General features: G+C 45.2%; 1 protein-coding gene across 1 annotated transcript; it reads left to right on the forward strand.

Moving 5' to 3' along the window:
- Positions 1 to 5,545: 5,545 nt before the first annotated feature.
- Positions 5,546 to 8,678, forward strand: RTBDN (retbindin). The gene is made up of 5 exons (XM_069083179.1): positions 5,546 to 5,726; positions 6,036 to 6,096; positions 6,524 to 6,664; positions 7,620 to 7,716; positions 8,120 to 8,678. The coding sequence occupies exons 1-5, from the start codon at positions 5,546 to 5,548 to the stop codon at positions 8,378 to 8,380; spliced, it is 741 nt and encodes a 246-aa protein (XP_068939280.1). The 3' UTR covers positions 8,381 to 8,678.
- The last annotated feature ends 9,683 nt before the right edge of the window (positions 8,679 to 18,361 follow it).

The raw sequence follows: 18,361 nt of genomic DNA on the forward strand, positions 1-18,361 counted from the left end.
CCCTCCAGGCCGACTGTCTCTGCCGCAGTCACCTCCCTTTCAAGGAACTAGAGGCATTCTTTCTCCTCTTTCTCGCCCTCTCCCCCAACCTCGCATACTTCAATTTGTATTCTGCCTTTCCACAGTAGCTGACCCTACAGCCCGTCAGAGATCTTTCCCTGTTTCCAGGCAGAGACAGGAATCTCCCCTCCCCCACCGCCTAGCCTCCAGTGTTTCCCTGCTTAGCTGAACCTGCCTCCTTCGACACTCAAGAGTTCTTACTGCGATCTGACCGAACTCTCTCCTGCTACATTCACTACTTACTCTGTTCACTCCAGATCTGATCAGTTCACACTCCCTGCACCTTGACACTTCTTAACCTAACCCATTCCCGATTCTTTCCTACGTAGTATCTCTTTTTTCCGCTATAAGATGACTGGGTGGAGAAATGGTGAGAGACGTAAGAGGAAGGAGGCTAAACCCCAGAAGCCTGACCTGCTCCTCGAACTCTAATGCCTTCGGAATGGTAGACCTAAATTTCCCTTCCTCGGGCGGGAGAGGAGTGATTGCTTAGAGGGGACAAGGGGTACACGCGGTCTGCATCCCTTCCTGGATTTGTGGGAAGCGATGCCAAATAGGGATACAAAGTATCATTCTGCCTTAATTCTTAAAAGTCCGGAGCTCCTCACTCTTCTGTAGGGAAAACTGAGTCAGGAAGAATCATACAATTCATTCTTGTTCACCCACTCCAACCAGTGAACTATGATGCCAGGGGCCAAAGACATCTGAGCTCACTGCTATCCGCCTGGTTCCAGCTTATTCCATTCCTTCTCTCTGGGCCTCAGTTTCCCTGTTCTTAGTGGGCAGCCCGCCCCCCCCTCGCGCATGCGCAGCTCGACCTCGAGACTCCCGCGACAGTGAGGAGCTAAAATTCGCTGCCGCCCACCGGCCAGCTGGCCCGGCCGGGGCGGGAGGGGGGGGGGGGGGGGGAGGGGGTGGAGAAGGAACGGGGGGAGGGGGGCGGGGAGGAAAGAGTGGGGATGGATGTTGCACAGGGTCTCCTGTCCCCTCCTGGTGTGGGGAGTGGGAGGGGGAGCTAGTGGCTAGTTCGAGCTCCTCAGATCCAGCTCTTGAATGAGGTCGGTGATCCTTCAGCTTAGCCCGAACCCGAGCACAAACATGTTTACCGACGTGTAGACAGAGGCGCGGCTAGGGTGGCCCCGAGGGCCTCAGGGAAGAAAGGGGGAGGGGTTCCCTAGGGCCATAACTTTCCATTCTTCTCCTCCCACTTAGCTCAGCGTAGTCTGAGAGCTGGCTCTGTACCCCTAGGAACTGTCCTGAACCTCTCCTCTAGGAAGACCCCGGGAATCTGTACAATACCTTCGAGATCCAGGGACCCGCTATCCTTGCCCCAGTGTCTCTGCAGGATCCAGAACCCCAGCGTGACCCCAGGCCAGGCCCTGGATCTCCTTCTGTTCCACCCTTACCTGGGCCCTGAGTTTCCTGGGGCGGGTGTAGGGCAGAACCCTGGGCAGAGGGGCGGAGGCGGTGCCGCGGACCTCCCCGCGGCTCCTAGGGCGGCAGGACGCAGGGCGGTGTTTTGGACGGGTCATTGCCCTAATAACTGGAGGCAGCCCCAGCCCCAGATGTGTACCTCCAGTCCAAGCCCTTGTTCGGAAGCCTCGGTGGACCCAAGCCTGGGAGGGGCTCGAGTTAGAGCTGAAGCCGGGAAACAGGGAGCCAGGGACGTGGAGAATGTGAATCTGCAGCTGTGGCCAAGCTATTTGCCAGGGGTCGCAGGGGGCTGCGTTATAGCTTGCTCATTAGATTAATGACTAGGAGACTGCCCCAACTCCAGATATTATCCTGTATTCCTGACTCGACGACCCTCCCAAGGAACCAAGAAGCATCCTGGTCCCCAACCACAGCCCCTCACTGTCCCCTACCCCAAACCTAGACCGAATCCCACATCCTCTATTCTAGTGCCCCTGCTTCAGTAGTGTCGGCCCCAGTCCCATTTTCAGCTCTTCATCCTTGGTCTCTGAACCAACCCATAGCTTGCTCCGCACCCACAGACCCGCAGCCCGAGCGGACCTAGCTCTGGCAGGGGCCCGGATCGGGGCTGGGAAACGAATAGCCTAGACTGGAGCTTTGGGAATGCGGGGCAGTGGATGCGGGGCCAGGATGCGGGAGAAATGAAGAGGACTACGAGGCTGGAGATCAGGGAATGCGGGGTTGGATCAGGGCCGGGGAATGCGGAGCCAGTGCTCTGGTGATGCTGGGCCAGTGTACCTGAAGCCTCCGGCGCCGGATGATGCCGGAATCGTCCATGGCGGCGGCAGCAGTAGCAGCAGCAGCGGCGGCGGCGGGAGAGGGAGCGGCTGCTCTCCGGCCCCCTGTGAGGGAGGGAGTGGGGGGGGGAGGGAGGAGCCGAGGCGGCGGGAGAAGGTGGGGGGCGGGGGCGGAGCCATGAGGGGCTGCCTGAACAGTCACTGCGTCTGGGAGCTGTAGCCGCAGCCACGGCCACCACAAGAGACACATCAACCTCGACATTCATGGTCCCCTCACAAAGACATGATCCCCTAGCCACAGAAAAAGAACCCCCCCTAACAAAGGTCTAAAGATATCTTCACAGAGACCTCTCCTATGGAGAAACACTCTCTCTCCTCTCACAGTGGCATCCAGTCCCAGTCCCCCCCCCAAAAAAAAAGAACACTCCCTTTCAAAAACAGAGACTCCCTTACAGGGACACCCACCCCTCACCCAAAAGATTAGTGTGAGTTGGGCGTAGCCCGGGCCAGGACCAGCACCCAGCAGGATTTATAGGTCATATCAGAATCCAGCTAGGGGAGATGGAGGGGAGAGTAAACAGCCTCTGAAATACAGAGGGGAGAAAGGAAGGGAGGGAGAGAGACAGACAGAGACAGAGACAGAGAGACAGACAGAGACAGAGACAGACAGGCAGACAGAGAGAGCATCCCAAGAGTTAGTCCATCCATCTCCTTGCCTGCGGTACTCCTGTTGTTTCTCCTAGTGCATATCAGAGGGTCTTTTCCCTGTGCTCTTTCCCCACATACTTAGGAAGTCCTTTCCACAGCCCAGTCACCTTTGGGCAGGCTCTGGTTCAGAAGGAAAGGTGGGCAAAGGCACAAGTCCTTCTTCCCTGGGGTGAACAAGACGGCCTCACCTTCTTCCTCCCTCTCCTTTTCTCTCTCCCTTCACCATTGGATTTCCCTTACTTCCATTTTTAGGACCCCAGCTTTTTGTTCTCACTAATGGATTCTCAGGACCAGAGCCAACAAGATGAACTAGTGTCAAGACTGGACTCTCTGGGCCGCTGCAGAGTGGATGAAGAAAGGAGCTGAGCTGGTCTCAGGAATTGTCTTCCATCCTGTCAACACAAGGACAGGTCCCCAGGGGAAGTGACACTCCTGACCCTAGAAGCTGGAACTGTCAGAGACCGGGGTCACCTTGTACACCAACGCCACCTGTCGGCCAGTCCTAAGTCTACCAAGGGGGTCTGGAAGGGATTGGGGGAAGTACCTCTATCTCTGTCTCTTCCGTCCTTCTGTCTGTCTCTCTGGGTGTCTCTCCCTATTCCTCTGAATTTTTTTTAGTACCAACAAGTAGGTTCCTCACTCTATGTCTCCCTCTGTATCTTTCTCTCTGTCTGACTCTTCTGCTGTATCTGTCTCCGCCTTTGCCTCACTCTTCCCTCTGTGTTTGTGTCTCTCTCTTCCTTTAACTTTGTTTCCATCGGTCCAGCCCTCTCCTAGGTCTCCTTGTCGCTCTCCGCGGTGCTGATCTCACCCAGTTCCATTGGCCCCAGAACTAAAAAATCACATTTCCCAACTAAGGTTAGGTGTGGCGCTGGTGTGAAACAGCGGTTCTGCTGCCCGAGCCCGAGAAAGTCTAGGCACTTAAATCCTTCCCCTGATTTGACAAAAGGGGCAGAGGGTGTCTCTCGGACACTCTCTTTAAACCAGTTATTCTTCTACTACCTCATCCCTCACTCATCTGAGAGCTCTCAGATACTCTTGCCTCCAGCTCCTCCCTCACCTCCCTGACTGGGGGAAAATAGAATAGTCAGACAGGAGGATATGTGGAGCTGGAAGGCAGAAGCACTGACTCCTGCCCCCGTGATGCTCCCTGTAGCCCCCAATATACAGAACACATAAGAAACTGTCACAAATATCTATTACACAAAGATACACATTCAGTCACACCCCCTCCACAATACGCTACAGCAAGCTCTTACAGACACTGACATCCACGTACAGCAATTTAGGAGACACTTTTCCCATTTCCCTCCCCCGTCTTCACTAATGATGACAAAGACTCAGGTCTGGCCCATATCCTGTCCCCTACAGAGAGAGAGAAAAAGAGAGACAGAGAGAGACAGAGAGAGAGAGAGAGACAGAGAGAGAGAGAGAGAGAGAGAGAGAGAGACAGAGAGAGAGAGAGAGAGACAGAGAGAGAGAGAGACAGAGAGAGAGAGACAGAGAGAGAGAGAGAGACAGAGAGAGAGAGAGATCCAGGTTTACACAGACATATTTTGAAATCTAGCCACTCTGTTCACTTTGTTCACTTCTCCAAACCACTCAACAATCCCTGTAAATCGGCCTCTTGGGCTGGGGGGGGGCGGCACTTTGTCGTCCTCTGCCCCGCCCTAACCTCTTTCGTCTCCCTGCCCTCCCCGCCCCATCCCACCCCTTCCCTCCTTCTCCCCGATTGGGCTCCTCCCTCCCTTCCTGGGTCCTGTAGCTCTCACTAAGTCGACCGTAAGAGAAGCAAGGAGCAGCGAACCTTGGACAGTGCTACCTGGAGAGGTTGGAGCCAGGTAAAATCCCATGGGGCCAGGGCCTCCGGGGCTGGAGGAAGCAGGAAAAATGTTGCCGCCTTTCCTTCATGTCCTCTTTAGCATTGAAAATTTCAGGAGCCCCAGGATTTCTTTGGAGGAGCAAATAGTTAGATTCCATGGAGTGGGGTTCCCCTGGAGTTCGATAACCCAGACTCTGCAATCTGAGCTCTAAATGAGCCAGGCAACTAGTTCTATGCAGAGATGGGGCTCTCTGTGGCCACACGTGGACCAGACAGTTCGAAGGGCTGAGGGTGAGCAGCCACAGCTAAGCCGATTTAGCTCAGCAGAATGAGGGAGGAATGGGGGGGGGGGTATGGTAACCATGGCCCTGGTCCTTGTCAAGGTCACCAGCGCTTAGAACACAGCAGACACTTCGTTGAAGGCATCTGGGAGTCAGGAATCTGGGGTCCTGCTTGTAGTATGGGACTGGGAGAAGGTAACCTAGGGTCCCTGGTGGAAGGGATTGAAAATCGAGGATCCCAAGAATGAGTTGGTAGCTTTTGCTAGGATGAGCTGTGTGCCCAGTCAAGACCTTATCTGACAGGCAGTCCCCCCCACACACACACACACACTAGGCAGTACATTTCTGTGGAGAGGGGTGGTAGGGAGGGAATGAGACAGGATAATAAGCCTGTTACCTCTAAAGGCACTATGAAGGAGAACTCCATGCAGGGATTCAGCTAAGTTTCTGATCCTCAGGTGGACATGAGAGGCACTGTGGCTTGGGTCCTAGGCATAGCCTGGGCCATGAGTCTGCCAGGGACCCAAGGGGTCTGGGCTGGAAATGATGGTGGTGCTGGTAGCCCCAAATGCCTGGGTCTGTGGCAAGCCAATGAGGAGCCCAAGTTCAATGGGGCACCAGGTTGGTGTGGACTCCATTCTACTGGTAAGTGATACCCCTCCCCTTTCTAATCTTTCTAGGCTAGACAGATGGTTTCTGCTCCTTCTGGACTTCCCACCTCCCTAAATTCATTCATTCAGGAAAACCAGAGTGAGCGCACTCTCACCCTAAGGTTGATTCAGGTCACCACTATCCTGTTTCCTACCCAGGGAGGCCCCAGCTGCACCCAGAGCCCCTTTCATATGATCCCAAGCTGAAGAATTTCAGGGAAGGGCAGACCCACCTGATGCCCTCCATCACATGTGCCAAACCCCTCTTCCAGTGCAATTTACCATTTCTCTTCTTTCCACTCAGGCTCCCCCATAATGGCAGGCATCTGTCTGATCTGGGATCGCTGTGGGGGCTTGAGCCACAGGTGAGTGCATTTCTGCTATTCCCTCCACTGCTGGACCACTCTGGAATAGATTGGTAATTAATAAACTAGAGGATTTGCATATTTTTTACATGATTTGAAGACACTCTGGGACCTAGCCATAGATACTCCCCATATCCCTTAAAATCTAACCTAGAAAAAAATGCCTGGACTTTACTTACTTCCTCCTCTGTATACCCTACACCCTCTGCTTCCCTAGCCCAGCACGTGTCTGTGGAGTTGGTTTTCTTTTTCCTTTCTTTGAGGAAGTTGGGGTTAAGTGACTTGCTCAGGGTCACACAATTAGTGTCAGAGATTGGATTTGAACTAAGATTCTCCTGACTCTAGGACAGGTGCTCTATCCACAGTGTCACCTAACTGCCCCCTGTGGAGTTGGTTTTCTAAGGCTCCACATTCTATGATCTCTCTTGGGCTCCTCCAGGTGTGAATCCTTCCTACGAAGTCTCTCCTATTTCCTCCACTGCTCACCACTGGCAGTCAATTGGACCCATCTGGAGAGGCATGGGAGTATCCAGGCCCTGCCGATCTGTGCTGCCTTCTGTGATCAGTGGTAAGACAGGGATAAGTTCAAGGGTATGGGTAAGGACTTCAGAGGTCTTATTTTAGTGGAGAAGTGGATCCCAGTGCAGTTAGGAGTCTGGGGAAATTCTAGGGGAGGGACCTGACATGAGGAAAGGCACAGTAATGAATCAGTACTAGGGATTAGTAAGGAAGCTAGACATCTCAATTAAGATGCACTGCATCTTCAAATCCTTTCCTGGTCATTCCTGACTAGGATAAAGTTACTGGTCTAGCTTCAGTAGAGGACGGAGGAAGCTCAGACCCCAGTGGGTCATTCCATGTAGGGCCATGGTGATTAAATAACAGAGGCAGAAAGGATTGGGGCACCTTTGTGGTGGGGTATAGACACCTGCCTGGCAGTATATAACCTGGGAAGATTGGGCTAGGGAGGCTGTGGGAAATAAAGTTGGATGAGAGGGACCATAAGGTAGAAGATTCTGAATGCCTAGTTTAGAACTAGTAGCCATGGAGTATTTTTTTTTTGTGCTTTTTGGAGGGGGAAGCCTGGGCAGTTGGGTTAAGTGACTTGTTCAAGGTCACACAGCTAGTAAGTATTAAGTGTCTGAGGCCAGATTTGAACTCAGGTCCTCCTGACTCCAGAGCTGGTGTTCTATTCACTTTGCCACCTGGCCACCCCCATGGAGTATTTTTGACTAAAGGAAGGAAGGGTGTGGTCAGAGCTTGACTTCAGGACATGATTCAGAAAGACAGAGAAAGATGAATGCTGGGGAGAGGTTAGCTATTCAATAGTTCAGATGAGAGGAGGGAACATGAGTCCAGAGTTGGGAGTTAGAACACTGGTGCTCTACTCCTGGCTACTTAGTTTTGACAGTTCTGGGAGGCCCTCTCTGGTCTGGGGTGTGGAGATAAGGTTGGGACTAGACTCCCTAAGTCCCTTCCATTTCTGAAACCGTGATTCTTTAATGTTCTCTCTCCCTACTCAGGTTTTCGGCCTGCAGAGACGATCTGACCTGCGGTCGGAATTGGCTCTCCCAACCAGAAAGAGGGATCTGTGAGGGTGGCTGTCTCACCTTTGACCAGGTAAGAATCCACCAAAAGTCCGGTTCCAAGTAGCCACAGGTGCTTCCAAGTCATTTTTCTCCACACTCTCCCATGGTCTTGGCCCAGCCCCTCCCTCATGTCCACATCTATCCTTCTTCCAAATATTGGCTAGGTCCTTTCTTGCTTGCTTTGGCTTTGGCCTAGGTTCCTTTATACAGACACTAAATATGAACCTCACTTCCTCTCTTGCCTCCATTCCATATCTGTCATTCCCCCTATGAGTGGGGCCTGGCTGTCCTAGAGCCCACTTCATCAATTCGTATTGCTCAGCCTCTCTCTCTTCTCCCCTTAGTCTCACCCTCCTACCACTAAATGTGGATCTAGTTAGCCCCGCCCCTCTCATCTATTATGGATTCCGTTCTAACCTGGGCTGATCCTGCAGACCTTCCTGGACGCCAAAGACCTGTGTGGTTCTGCGCTGGGAGACTACTTGGTTGCTGCGCCTGCTCACTGTCCCTGCCTTCAGCTCTCGATCTCTGACCCGCAGCCGCCTGACCCAGAGACCCCATTCCTAATCGCCTGCCCAGCCTGGCCACTGCCCCGACTTCGAGGGCACCAGAGCCATCGGCTCAAACGCGCGCTGCTCCTCCCGCCTGGGGGACTAGGCAGTGGCAGCGGCAGCGGCAGTGGCAGCGGCCCCTAAAGGGTGCGCTCCGCCCGGGTGAGGAAGGAAGGGAGATTTAGGAGAGCTAGGAGCCTTGACAACCATTCAGTACCCAGGTGGAATCACTTAGAAGTCCCCTCTCATCAGCTCCCCCAACTGTAGCTACTGGCTTCGCGACGCTGAGCTGCGGGATTTTGTTCTCAGACTCCTGTTAACAGCCCGGGGAAGTGGAATACAGCACTGACTCCTCGAATAAAATGCCCGGCTGAAGAGCCCAAGACTCAAGTTGTTTCTTGGGGGTAGGAGTAGGAGTGGGGGTGGGGGTACTTAGGAGATATTCTAGTTTAGGGATCTCCCCAGAGTCTGAAAAGCCACAGACCGTAATCTGGAGGATAGGGGATGAGCTTGGTCAGACATTGAAAATACCAAAGACATCCACTGCATTCTGAGCCATTGCCAGTTATCTTGACTTTTGTCTTGCCACTGGGCTTTGATGACTCTGAAAGAGAAACCGAGGCTGTCAGCTTTGCCCAACTCCGCTTCACTTAAATGCAATCCATGCACAAGTCAAGACATCACCCCATAATGTCATGGTCCACTTCAAAAACAAAGAATCAACAACACAAACAACAAACCCCAGAACAGAACTTTGGGGGAAATCTTTTAAAAAGATCTTAGGTTTATCTCATGTCTAGGGTTTTGTCAAAAGAGTGACCATATCCCATCTAGAAAGGTATTCAATAAGGTATAGGAAAAATGTATTTTCTCCACTACAAAATAAATGTTTTAAAACACAAACACACACAACTTTGACAACTACTTAAAACATGAAACAGTAACTCATAACTCCTATATTTCCTGCAGGTTGATGCTTAAATCATTGTAGGATTATGTACTGTACAAACAGCACATTCAAGGTCCAGATCTGGTAAGTCAGGGCAGACTTGTTAGGTTTGTCCTCCTGACCAGGTGGTCATCTGCTTCTTTGAGGAGATTAGAAATCATCTCTTGCTGCCAGACACCCAGACTTCAATGACTCTAGATATCATAAGCCCCCTGTATAGATTGCCAAGGTTTGAGATATCCACCTCAGGATCACTGTCTGGTCATTTGTGCTCTGGGAAGGAAACGTGAAGCAGAATATACAACTACAATTTTGAGAAGCACTAACACTTACCTAGAAGAAGCACACTCTGTTTTTCACTTAAAATTCTAAACTTAAATATGAAAAAGGATGGAATTTATAAATACCTAGTAGAATATAAAAATAGGATTCTATATAAAACTGAATCTCCACTTCATTCCACATGCTTTTATTCTTTTGTATTTTTAAAATACAGTTTCATTGGAGTCCTACCAAATTATTTTTATGACACAAATATGGTGCTGATACCTAAACCAGGAAGAGTCAAAACAGGAAGAAAATTATAGACCAATATCCCTAATGAATATTGATTAAAAATTTAAATAAAATATTAGCAAAGAGATTACAGAAAATTATCACCAGGATAATACATTATGACCAATACACATTATACTAGGAATGCAGGCTCAATATTAGTAAAACTATTAGCATAATTGGCCATATCAATAACAAAACTAACAGAAATTATATGGTTATATCATTAGATGCAGAAAAAGCTTTTGACAAAATACAGCACCAATTCCTATTAAAAAACACTAGAAGGGGTGGCCAGGTGGCGCAGTGAGTAAGATCATCAGCCCCAAAGTCGGGAGACCTGGGATCGAATCTGGTCTCTGATACTTAGCACCACACCCAGAAATAACTGGCAGTGTAATCTTGAGCAAGTTACTTAACCCCAATTGCTTTAAAAATTAAAAAAAAAAAAACACGAGATTTTGGCGGCAGGTCTCTGACTGAGGGTCCTCCCGCACCGCAGAGAGGAAGATGGTGGCTGCAAAGAAGATGAAAAAGTAGCTGGGGTCCGTCAACTCTAGGCTCCAGCTGGTCATGAAAAGCAGCAAATACGTGCTAGGTTACAAACAGACCCTGAAAATGATCAGACAAGGCAAAGCCAAATTGGTCATCTTAGCCAACAACTGCCCAGCCTCGAAGAAATCAGAGATCAAATATTACGCTATGTTGGCCAAAACTGGTACATCACTACAGAGGCAATAACATTGAACTGAGTACATCATGTGGGAAGTACTACAGAGTATGTACACTGGCTATCATTTATTCAGGTGATTCTGGATGCCAGAACAGACCAGTGAAAAGTAAACTGTATAAAAGTATACCTTAATAAACTGGGCCAAAACTTGTTAAAAAAAAAAAAAACCACTAGAGAGCATAGGAAGAAATGGAGTTTTCCTTTAAATGATAAGTAGTGTCTATTTAAAAACCAAAAAACCATCAGCAAGCATTATATGTAATGGGGATAAGCTAGAAGCTTTCCCAATAAAACCAGGAATGAAATAAAGATACCATTAGCACCACTATTATTCAATATTGTACTAGAAATGTTAGCTTTAGCAAAAAGAGAAGAAAAAGTTGAAGGAATTAGAATAATTAATAAGGAAACAAAACTATCATTCTCTGCAAATGATATGATGGTATACTCAGAGAATCCTGGAGAATCAACTAAAAGAATACTTGAAATAATGAATAACTTTAGCCAAGTTGCAGAATATAAAATAAACCCACATGAATTAGGATCATTTCTATATAATATTAACAAAGCCAGTAGCAAGAGATGGAAAGAGAAATTCCATTTAAAGTAAAGGTAGAAAATATAAACTATTTGGGAGTCTACTCACCAAGACAAACCCAGGAACTATATGAACACAATTACAAAACACTTTCACACAAATAAAGTAAAATTTAAAAAATTGGAAAAATATAAATTGCTCAGTAGGCCAAGCTAATACAATAAAAATTACAGTTCTACCTACATTAATTTACTTATTCCATGCCATACTAATCAAACTACTAAAAAAAATTACTTCGTAGAAGTAGGAAAAACATTAAAAAATTCATCTGCAAGAACAATAGGTCAAGAATATCAAGGGAATTAGTGAAAAAAAATACAAAGGAAGATGGCCTAACCATACCAGATCTAAAACTATATTATAAAGTTGCAATCATCAAAACTATTTGGTACTAGCTAAGAAACAGAGTAGTGGATCAATGGAATAGGTTAGGTACACAAGACAGTAATAAATTACTATAGTAATCTACTGTTTCTTTGTCTGAAAACTGCCTGTTCATAGCAAAAGATTCCAGCTTCTGGGATAAGAACTCACTATTTGACAAAAACTGTTGGGAAAATGGGAAAATAGTATGGCAGAAACTAAGCATAGACTAACATCTCACACTGTATACCAAGATAAGGTCAAAATAGGTACATGAGTTAGACATAAAGGGTTATACCATAAGCAGATTAGGAGAGCAAGGAATGGTTTACCTGTCAGATCTATGGAGAAGGGAAGAATTTATGACCAAACAAGAGATAGAGAACATTATGAAATGCAAAATGGATAATTTTGATTACATTAAATTATAAAGGCTTTGCATAAACAAAGCCAACACACCCAAGATGAAAAGGAAATTGGAAAACAATTTTTGCAGCCAGTGTTTCTGATAAAGGTCTCATTTCTCAAACATATAGAGAACTGAGTCAAATTTATAAGAATACAAGTCATTCCCCAATTGATAAACAGTCAAAGGCTATGAACAGGCAGTTTTCAGACAAAGAAATTAAAATAATTTATAGTCATATTAAAAGAATGCTCTAAATCACTATTGATTAGAGAAATGCAAATGAAAACAATTCTAGAGTACCACCTATCAGATTGGCTCATAGGACAGAAAAGGAAAATGATAAATATTGAAAGTGATGTGGGAAAAATTGGAACATTAATTCATTGTTGGTGGCGTTGTGAACTGATCCAATGATTCTGGAGAACAATTTGGAACTAAGCCCAAAGGTTTATAAAACTGCACATACCTTTAATTCAGGTGGATTTCAGAAAAAACCTGGAAAGACTTATATCAACTAATGCTGAGTGAAGTGAGCAAAACCAGAACACTATACACAGTAACAACAACATAGTGTGATGATCAACTATGCTAGACTTAGCTCTTCTCAGCAATATAATTCCAAAGATCTTATGAGGAAAAATGCTATGCATCTCCAGAGGAAAAAAATTTAATAGAGATTGCATATGTATAACTTCTATCAAATTACTTGTCGTCTCAATAAGGGAGAAGGAAAAGAGGGAGAGAATTTGTAACTTTAAAAATTTTTAAATAAATGTTTGATTGTTTTAACATGTAATTGGAAAAAATGATGTAATTGGGAAATATTTAATAAAATAGATAAAAATGTATTTTAAAATAAAATATATTTTTATTTTCCACTTAATAGTATTTTGTTTTTTCCAATTAATAGCATTTTTTCCAATTACATGTTAAGATAGTTTTCAACATTCATTTTAATAAGATTTTGAGTTCCAATTTTTTTCTCCCTCCCTCATTCCTCTCCCACCTCCCCAAGACAGTAAGCAATCTGATGTTCATTATACATATACAATCATATTAAACATGTTTCCATGTTGTGAAAGAAGAATTAGAATAAAAGGGGAAAACCACAAGAAAGGAAAAAAGTTAAAACTGAAGACTTCAATCTGCATTCAGATTCCATAGTTCTTTCTGTGGATGTGGATAGCATTTTCCATCATGAGCACTTTGGAGTTCTTTGGGATTGCTGGGAAGAGCTAAGTCTATCAAAGTTAGTTATCACACAATGTGGCTGTTACTACCTACAGTGTTCTCCTGGTTCTGCTCACTTCACTCAGCATCAATTCATCTAAGTCTTTCTAGGATTTTCTGAAGTTCGCCTGCTCAGCAATTCTTATAGCACAATAGTACTCCATTACATTCCTGTACCACAACTTATTTAGCCATTCCGCAATTGATGAGCATCCCTTCAATTTCCAATTATTAGCCACCAAAAAAAGAGCTGCTATAAATATTTAAGTACATGTAGGGGCTTTTCGCTTTTCTTTGATCTCTTTGGGATACAGACCTAGTAGTAAGTGGTACTGCTGGATCAAAGGGTTTTATAGCCTTTGGGAATAGTTACAAATTGTTTTCCGCAACACTTGGACCAGTTTGCACCTTCACCAACAGTGCGTTAATGTTCACATCTTTTCACAATTCCTCCAGTATTTGTCATTTTCCTTTTCTGTCATATTAGCCTATCTGATAGACATGAGGTAACATCTCAGAGTAGTTTTAATTTGCATTTCTCTAATCAATAGTAATTTTGAGCGTTTTTTCCTGGGGCTATTGATAGCTTTGATTTATTTTTTTTCATTTTTCAAATGCTTTATTAACTTCTGATTTACATCATTCATTTCTGCCAGATTTTGAGTCACAAATTTTCTCCCCATTTTCCCCCTACCCACTGCCACCAAATAGCAGTCCCACAGGCTATCCCCTCCTCCAAACTGATCTCTCCAATATCTTCTCCCATACCCCCTTTGACTTTTCCAGTAGGGCATGGTGTATCTCTATGCCCCAGTGCCTGTATATCTTATTTCCAAATTACATGTAAAATAGTATTAATAATAGTATATATATATATATATGTGTGTGTATTTTAAACATTTGATTTTAAAACTTTGAATTCCAGATTCATTCCCTTCCTCCCTTGTCACCCACCCTTACCGGGAAGATAAGCAGTTCAGTATAGGTTGTACATGTGTAGCTAATGCAAAACATTAACATAGTAGATATATTGTAAAAGACTGACTATATTTCCCTCCCTCCTATCCCACCTCCCACTTATTCTATTCTCTACTTTGATCCCCTCCCTTTTCCAAAGTAGGTGCTTCCAACTTCTCTCCAGCCTGCCCTCCCCTCCATCATCCCCCCTCTCATCCCGTTCCACCCTACTCTCCTGTAGAGTGAGATACCCTATTTAGTGTGTATTTCATTCCTTCCCTGAAACAAATTCAATGAGAATAAGGTTGACCCATTCCCTTTTGCCTTCCTATTCTTCCCCTCCATTGTAACCATTTTCCCTTGCCTCTTCTATATGAGATAGTTTACCCCATTCTGTCTCTCCCCATATCCTCTCATTATATTCCTCTCTCACCTCTTAATTTCACCTTTTAAGTATCATCCCTTCCTATTAAATTGGTCCTGTGCCCTCTATCTATGTATATCTGTATATACACATACACACATTCACATATGTATTCATATGCCCATATACCCTCCGATATAAACATATATATTTCTATTCCCTTCAACTTTTTTCATAATGAGAAAAGTTTCATCAATTACAATTATCGTTTTTCCATGTAGGAATGTTAATAGTTCAACTTTGATAAGTTCCTTATGATTTCTTTTCCCTGTTTACCTTCTCATGCTTCTCTTGCTTCTTGTATCTGAATGTCAAATTTTCTATTCAACTCTTGTTTTTTCATCAAGAATCCTTGAAAGTCCTCTATTCCACTGAATGACCACATTTTCCCCTGAAACATAATACTCATTTTTTTCTGGGTAGGTGATGCTTAGTTTTAATCCCAGCTATTTTGACCTCTGGAATATCATATTCCAAGCCCTTCGATCCCTCAGTGTAGAAGCTCCCAGATCCCGAGTTATCCTGATTGTGTTTCCACAATATTCAAATTGTTTCTTCCTGGCTGCTTGTAATATTCTCTCCTTGATCTGGGAATTTCAGTACCTGGCTATAATATTCCTAGAGTTTTCTTTTTGGGATTTTTTTTCAGGAGGTGATTGGTGGATTCTTTCAATCTCTATTTTGCCCTCTGGTTCTAAAACATCAGGGCAGTTTTCCTTGAGAATTTCTTGGAGGATGATTTCTAGGTTCTTTCTTTGGTCATGGCTTTCAGGTAGTCCAATAATTTTTTGAATTATCTCTCCTGGATCTATTTTCCAGGTCAGTGGTTTTTCCAAAGAGATATTTCACATTGCCTTCTATTCTTTCATTTGTTTGGATCTGTTTAACAGCATCTTGATTTCTCACAAAGTCATTAGCTTCCATTTGCTCCCATCTAATTGTGAAGGAATGATTTTCCTCAGTGAGCTTTTGAGATTCTTTTTCCATCTGGTAAATTCGGCTTTTTAAGGTATTCTTCTCCTCATTGTCTTTTTGAGCCTCTTTTGCCATTTGAGTTAGTCTGTTTTTTAAGGTATTATTTTCCTTAGTCAGGCTGTTGTAATTTTCTTGTATCATTCTCATTTCTTTTCCCAATTTTTCCTCCACTTCTCTTATCTGCTTCTTAAGGTCTTCTATGGCCTATAACCAGCTCTTATTTTCCTTTGAAGCTTTTGGTGCAGGAGTTCTGACTTCACTGTATTCCTCCTGCTCCATGCTTTGATCCTTTTTGTCCCTATAATAGGAGTCTAATGTTGGATTCTTCTGTTTGCTTTGATTCCTTTGCCTGGTCATGTTGCCACTCAATTACTTGACTTTTGGGCTTTTTGCCACAGTAGGACTCTGCTACCAGACAGGCGAGCTTTGTACCGAATGCTGGGGTTTTCTCAGTTGCCAGAGGTATTAGTTGGGTGCCCTCTCTGAAGCCTCCACATGCTCTGGCAAGCTGGTCACACACCCCAGAACCTCCACCCTAGACCGAAATCCAGATCAAAGCAGATTAAAGCAAGAGCAATTACTCCTCAGACTGGTAGCAATTACTCCTCAGACTGGTCGCTTGGTCCCCCTACACTCTGCAGGCCAGGAGCTGAAGCTGCCACATGGAGGCGGCTGCACAGCTGTGGCTCCTCAGTGGCTTCTAGCCCTGGGGGCAAAAGCTGACGAACACCCAACTACTGGGACCCAAAGTCCACACTGCACTGACCTCTCACTTTGTCCTTAGCATCTATGTGTTGATAATTCTGGACCACCACAGCTTCTGGTGATCTGGAGTCCCTACAGTGGGGGGGCTGGTTAGGCCCGCCCTGGGGCCATAACCTCACTGTGGGGCTTGGGTTGGCTCCTTCGGCCCGCTGGGCTGTCCTCAGCAGGAGGTTAGCTTCTCTGTGTTATTTTGTGGTTCTGTAGCTCCACTGTTTGTTCAGAGTCCCCTTTTACATGGATTGGAGGTGGTGAGACCCCAAGCCATGTGGAGGTCCTGTTTCTACTCTGCCATCTTGACTCTGCCCCGCCCCCCAATAGCTTTGATTTCTTTTTCTCAAAACTGCCTGTTCATATTCTTTGACCATTTATCAATTGGGGAATGCATGCCACATTTTTTTTTTGGAGGGCAATTGGGGTTAAGTGACTTGCCCAAAGTCACATGGCTAGTTTTTTTGTTAAGTGAGGCCAAATTTGAACTCAGGTCCTCCTGACTCCAGGGCCAGTACTCTATTCACTGTGCCACCTAGCCACCCCTGCATGCCACATTTTCAAAATATCCAATAAAATCTTCAGGCTATTCTCAAAACTATCATGACTATGTTTCCTTATTAATTCTTGTTCTTTTCTGTGTATTTAAAAATATGCAAATAACCTTCTTTGTCATCACTATTACTAACCCCTTCTATCCTTCATTCAAATTAAAAATAAAGACAAAGAAAAAAAGCCCTTGTGACAAATAAGCATATCCCTTCCCCTCCCCACATCAATACCCAAGGGCCATGTCCAAAAATGTATTTCTCTTTCTGTACCTTGTCCATCACCCTTCTATCAGCAAATGAATAACTAGCTTCATTACAAATCCTCAAGAGACAAGTTTGGTCATTACATTGATCACAGTTTTTTAGTCCTCAAAAGTTAGAGTCAGATGAGCCTGAACAAGTTTTTCTTTAAAACATTACTGTCTTTGTATACATTTTTCTCCTGACTGTTTTCACTTCATGCTTGCTTCACCTATTCATTCTACCCAGGGCTCTCTAAAACCATCTCTTTCATCATTCCTTAAAGTATAATAATATGCCATTACATTCATATATTACAATTTTTGCAGTCATTCGTGGGTAGTCTGTGAGGCAAGCTAAGGCCCCATCCCTTGGACTCTAATTCTTTCTTTTACTTTTATTTTGTCTTTTAAATTTTCTCCCCTCAGAATCAAGAAGTTTATTTTGCTTGCAACAAATTCTCTATTATTATCCTCACTCTTTGCCATGTCATATATTCCCAGTCCCCCCACTTATTTCCCAGACCTGTAGTCAGGAGGACTCATCTTCCTAAATTCAAATCTGGTCTCAGACACTCTCTACTTGTGTAACCCTGGGCAAGTCAACTAACCCTGTTTGCCTCCATTTCCTCATCTGTAAAATGAGCTGGAGAAGGAAATGACAAAGCACTGCAATATCTTTGTGAAGAAAACCTCAAATGGGGTCATGAAGAGTCAGACGTGACTGAACAACAATAAGAACAAGTTTGCAGAGTCTGTTCTTCTTGGCTAAGATTTAACACCTTCTCTTCAAAGCTGTTCGTTTTTCTGTTTCCTTCCTCCAGAGCTTTCATTTTATTTCTTCTAGGTATCCATGGAATTCTTATGGGAAATTATATTTTCCTCCTTGAGTTTCTGCTTGCAGGAATCTTTTGGGAGACTTCGATTTATGACAATTTTTTTTTACTGTTTGTTTGTTTTTTTAATTGTATTTTTTTACTCTCTCCAGCTTTAACTCTTGAATTAGGGCTTTCTGCCAGAACATGACCCCCACTCTTTTCTGTGCTTTTTAGGGGGGGAAGGAGGCCCTGCTTGATCTCAGTCTGGATTCTCTGGGTTCCTACTTTGGTCTCTACTCCCAGGGTTAGGCTCCTCTGAATCGCTAAAGTTCAGAGTGAAGGCTCTTTAGCCCCCTTGGTAGCATCTCAGGATAGAGTATCAAGGGACCCCAGAGGCCCTGGCCATGGGATGTCCCTGAGTAGTGCAGCACCATACAGAAGGGTTTCTGACCTTCTCCCAAGGGTTTCTAAGGTTCCTACTTGGGGCCTTTCAGACCACCCATGAGCTTTCTTGAGGAAGACCTCTGCTTGCTGCCTTCAGACCCAGAATCCTCCATAGTGCATTTTCTTG

This window comes from Petaurus breviceps, unplaced genomic scaffold (assembly GCF_028583685.1).
Source record: "Petaurus breviceps papuanus isolate PSGF00001 unplaced genomic scaffold, PetGlider_PUasm1.0 172, whole genome shotgun sequence".
Taxonomy (NCBI): Eukaryota; Metazoa; Chordata; class Mammalia; order Diprotodontia; family Petauridae; genus Petaurus; species Petaurus breviceps.

Bases quoted from the DNA above. Each gene is read 5' to 3' on its own strand.
- RTBDN (XM_069083179.1), top strand. From the start codon at position 5,546: ATGAGAGGCACTGTGGCTTGGGTCCTAGGCATAGCCTGGGCCATGAGT. The intron at 6,665-7,619 runs GTAAGACAGGGA...CTCCCTACTCAG, and splicing joins GCTGCCTTCTGTGATCAGTG to GTTTTCGGCCTGCAGAGACG. The intron at 7,717-8,119 runs GTAAGAATCCAC...CTGATCCTGCAG, and splicing joins GCTGTCTCACCTTTGACCAG to ACCTTCCTGGACGCCAAAGA.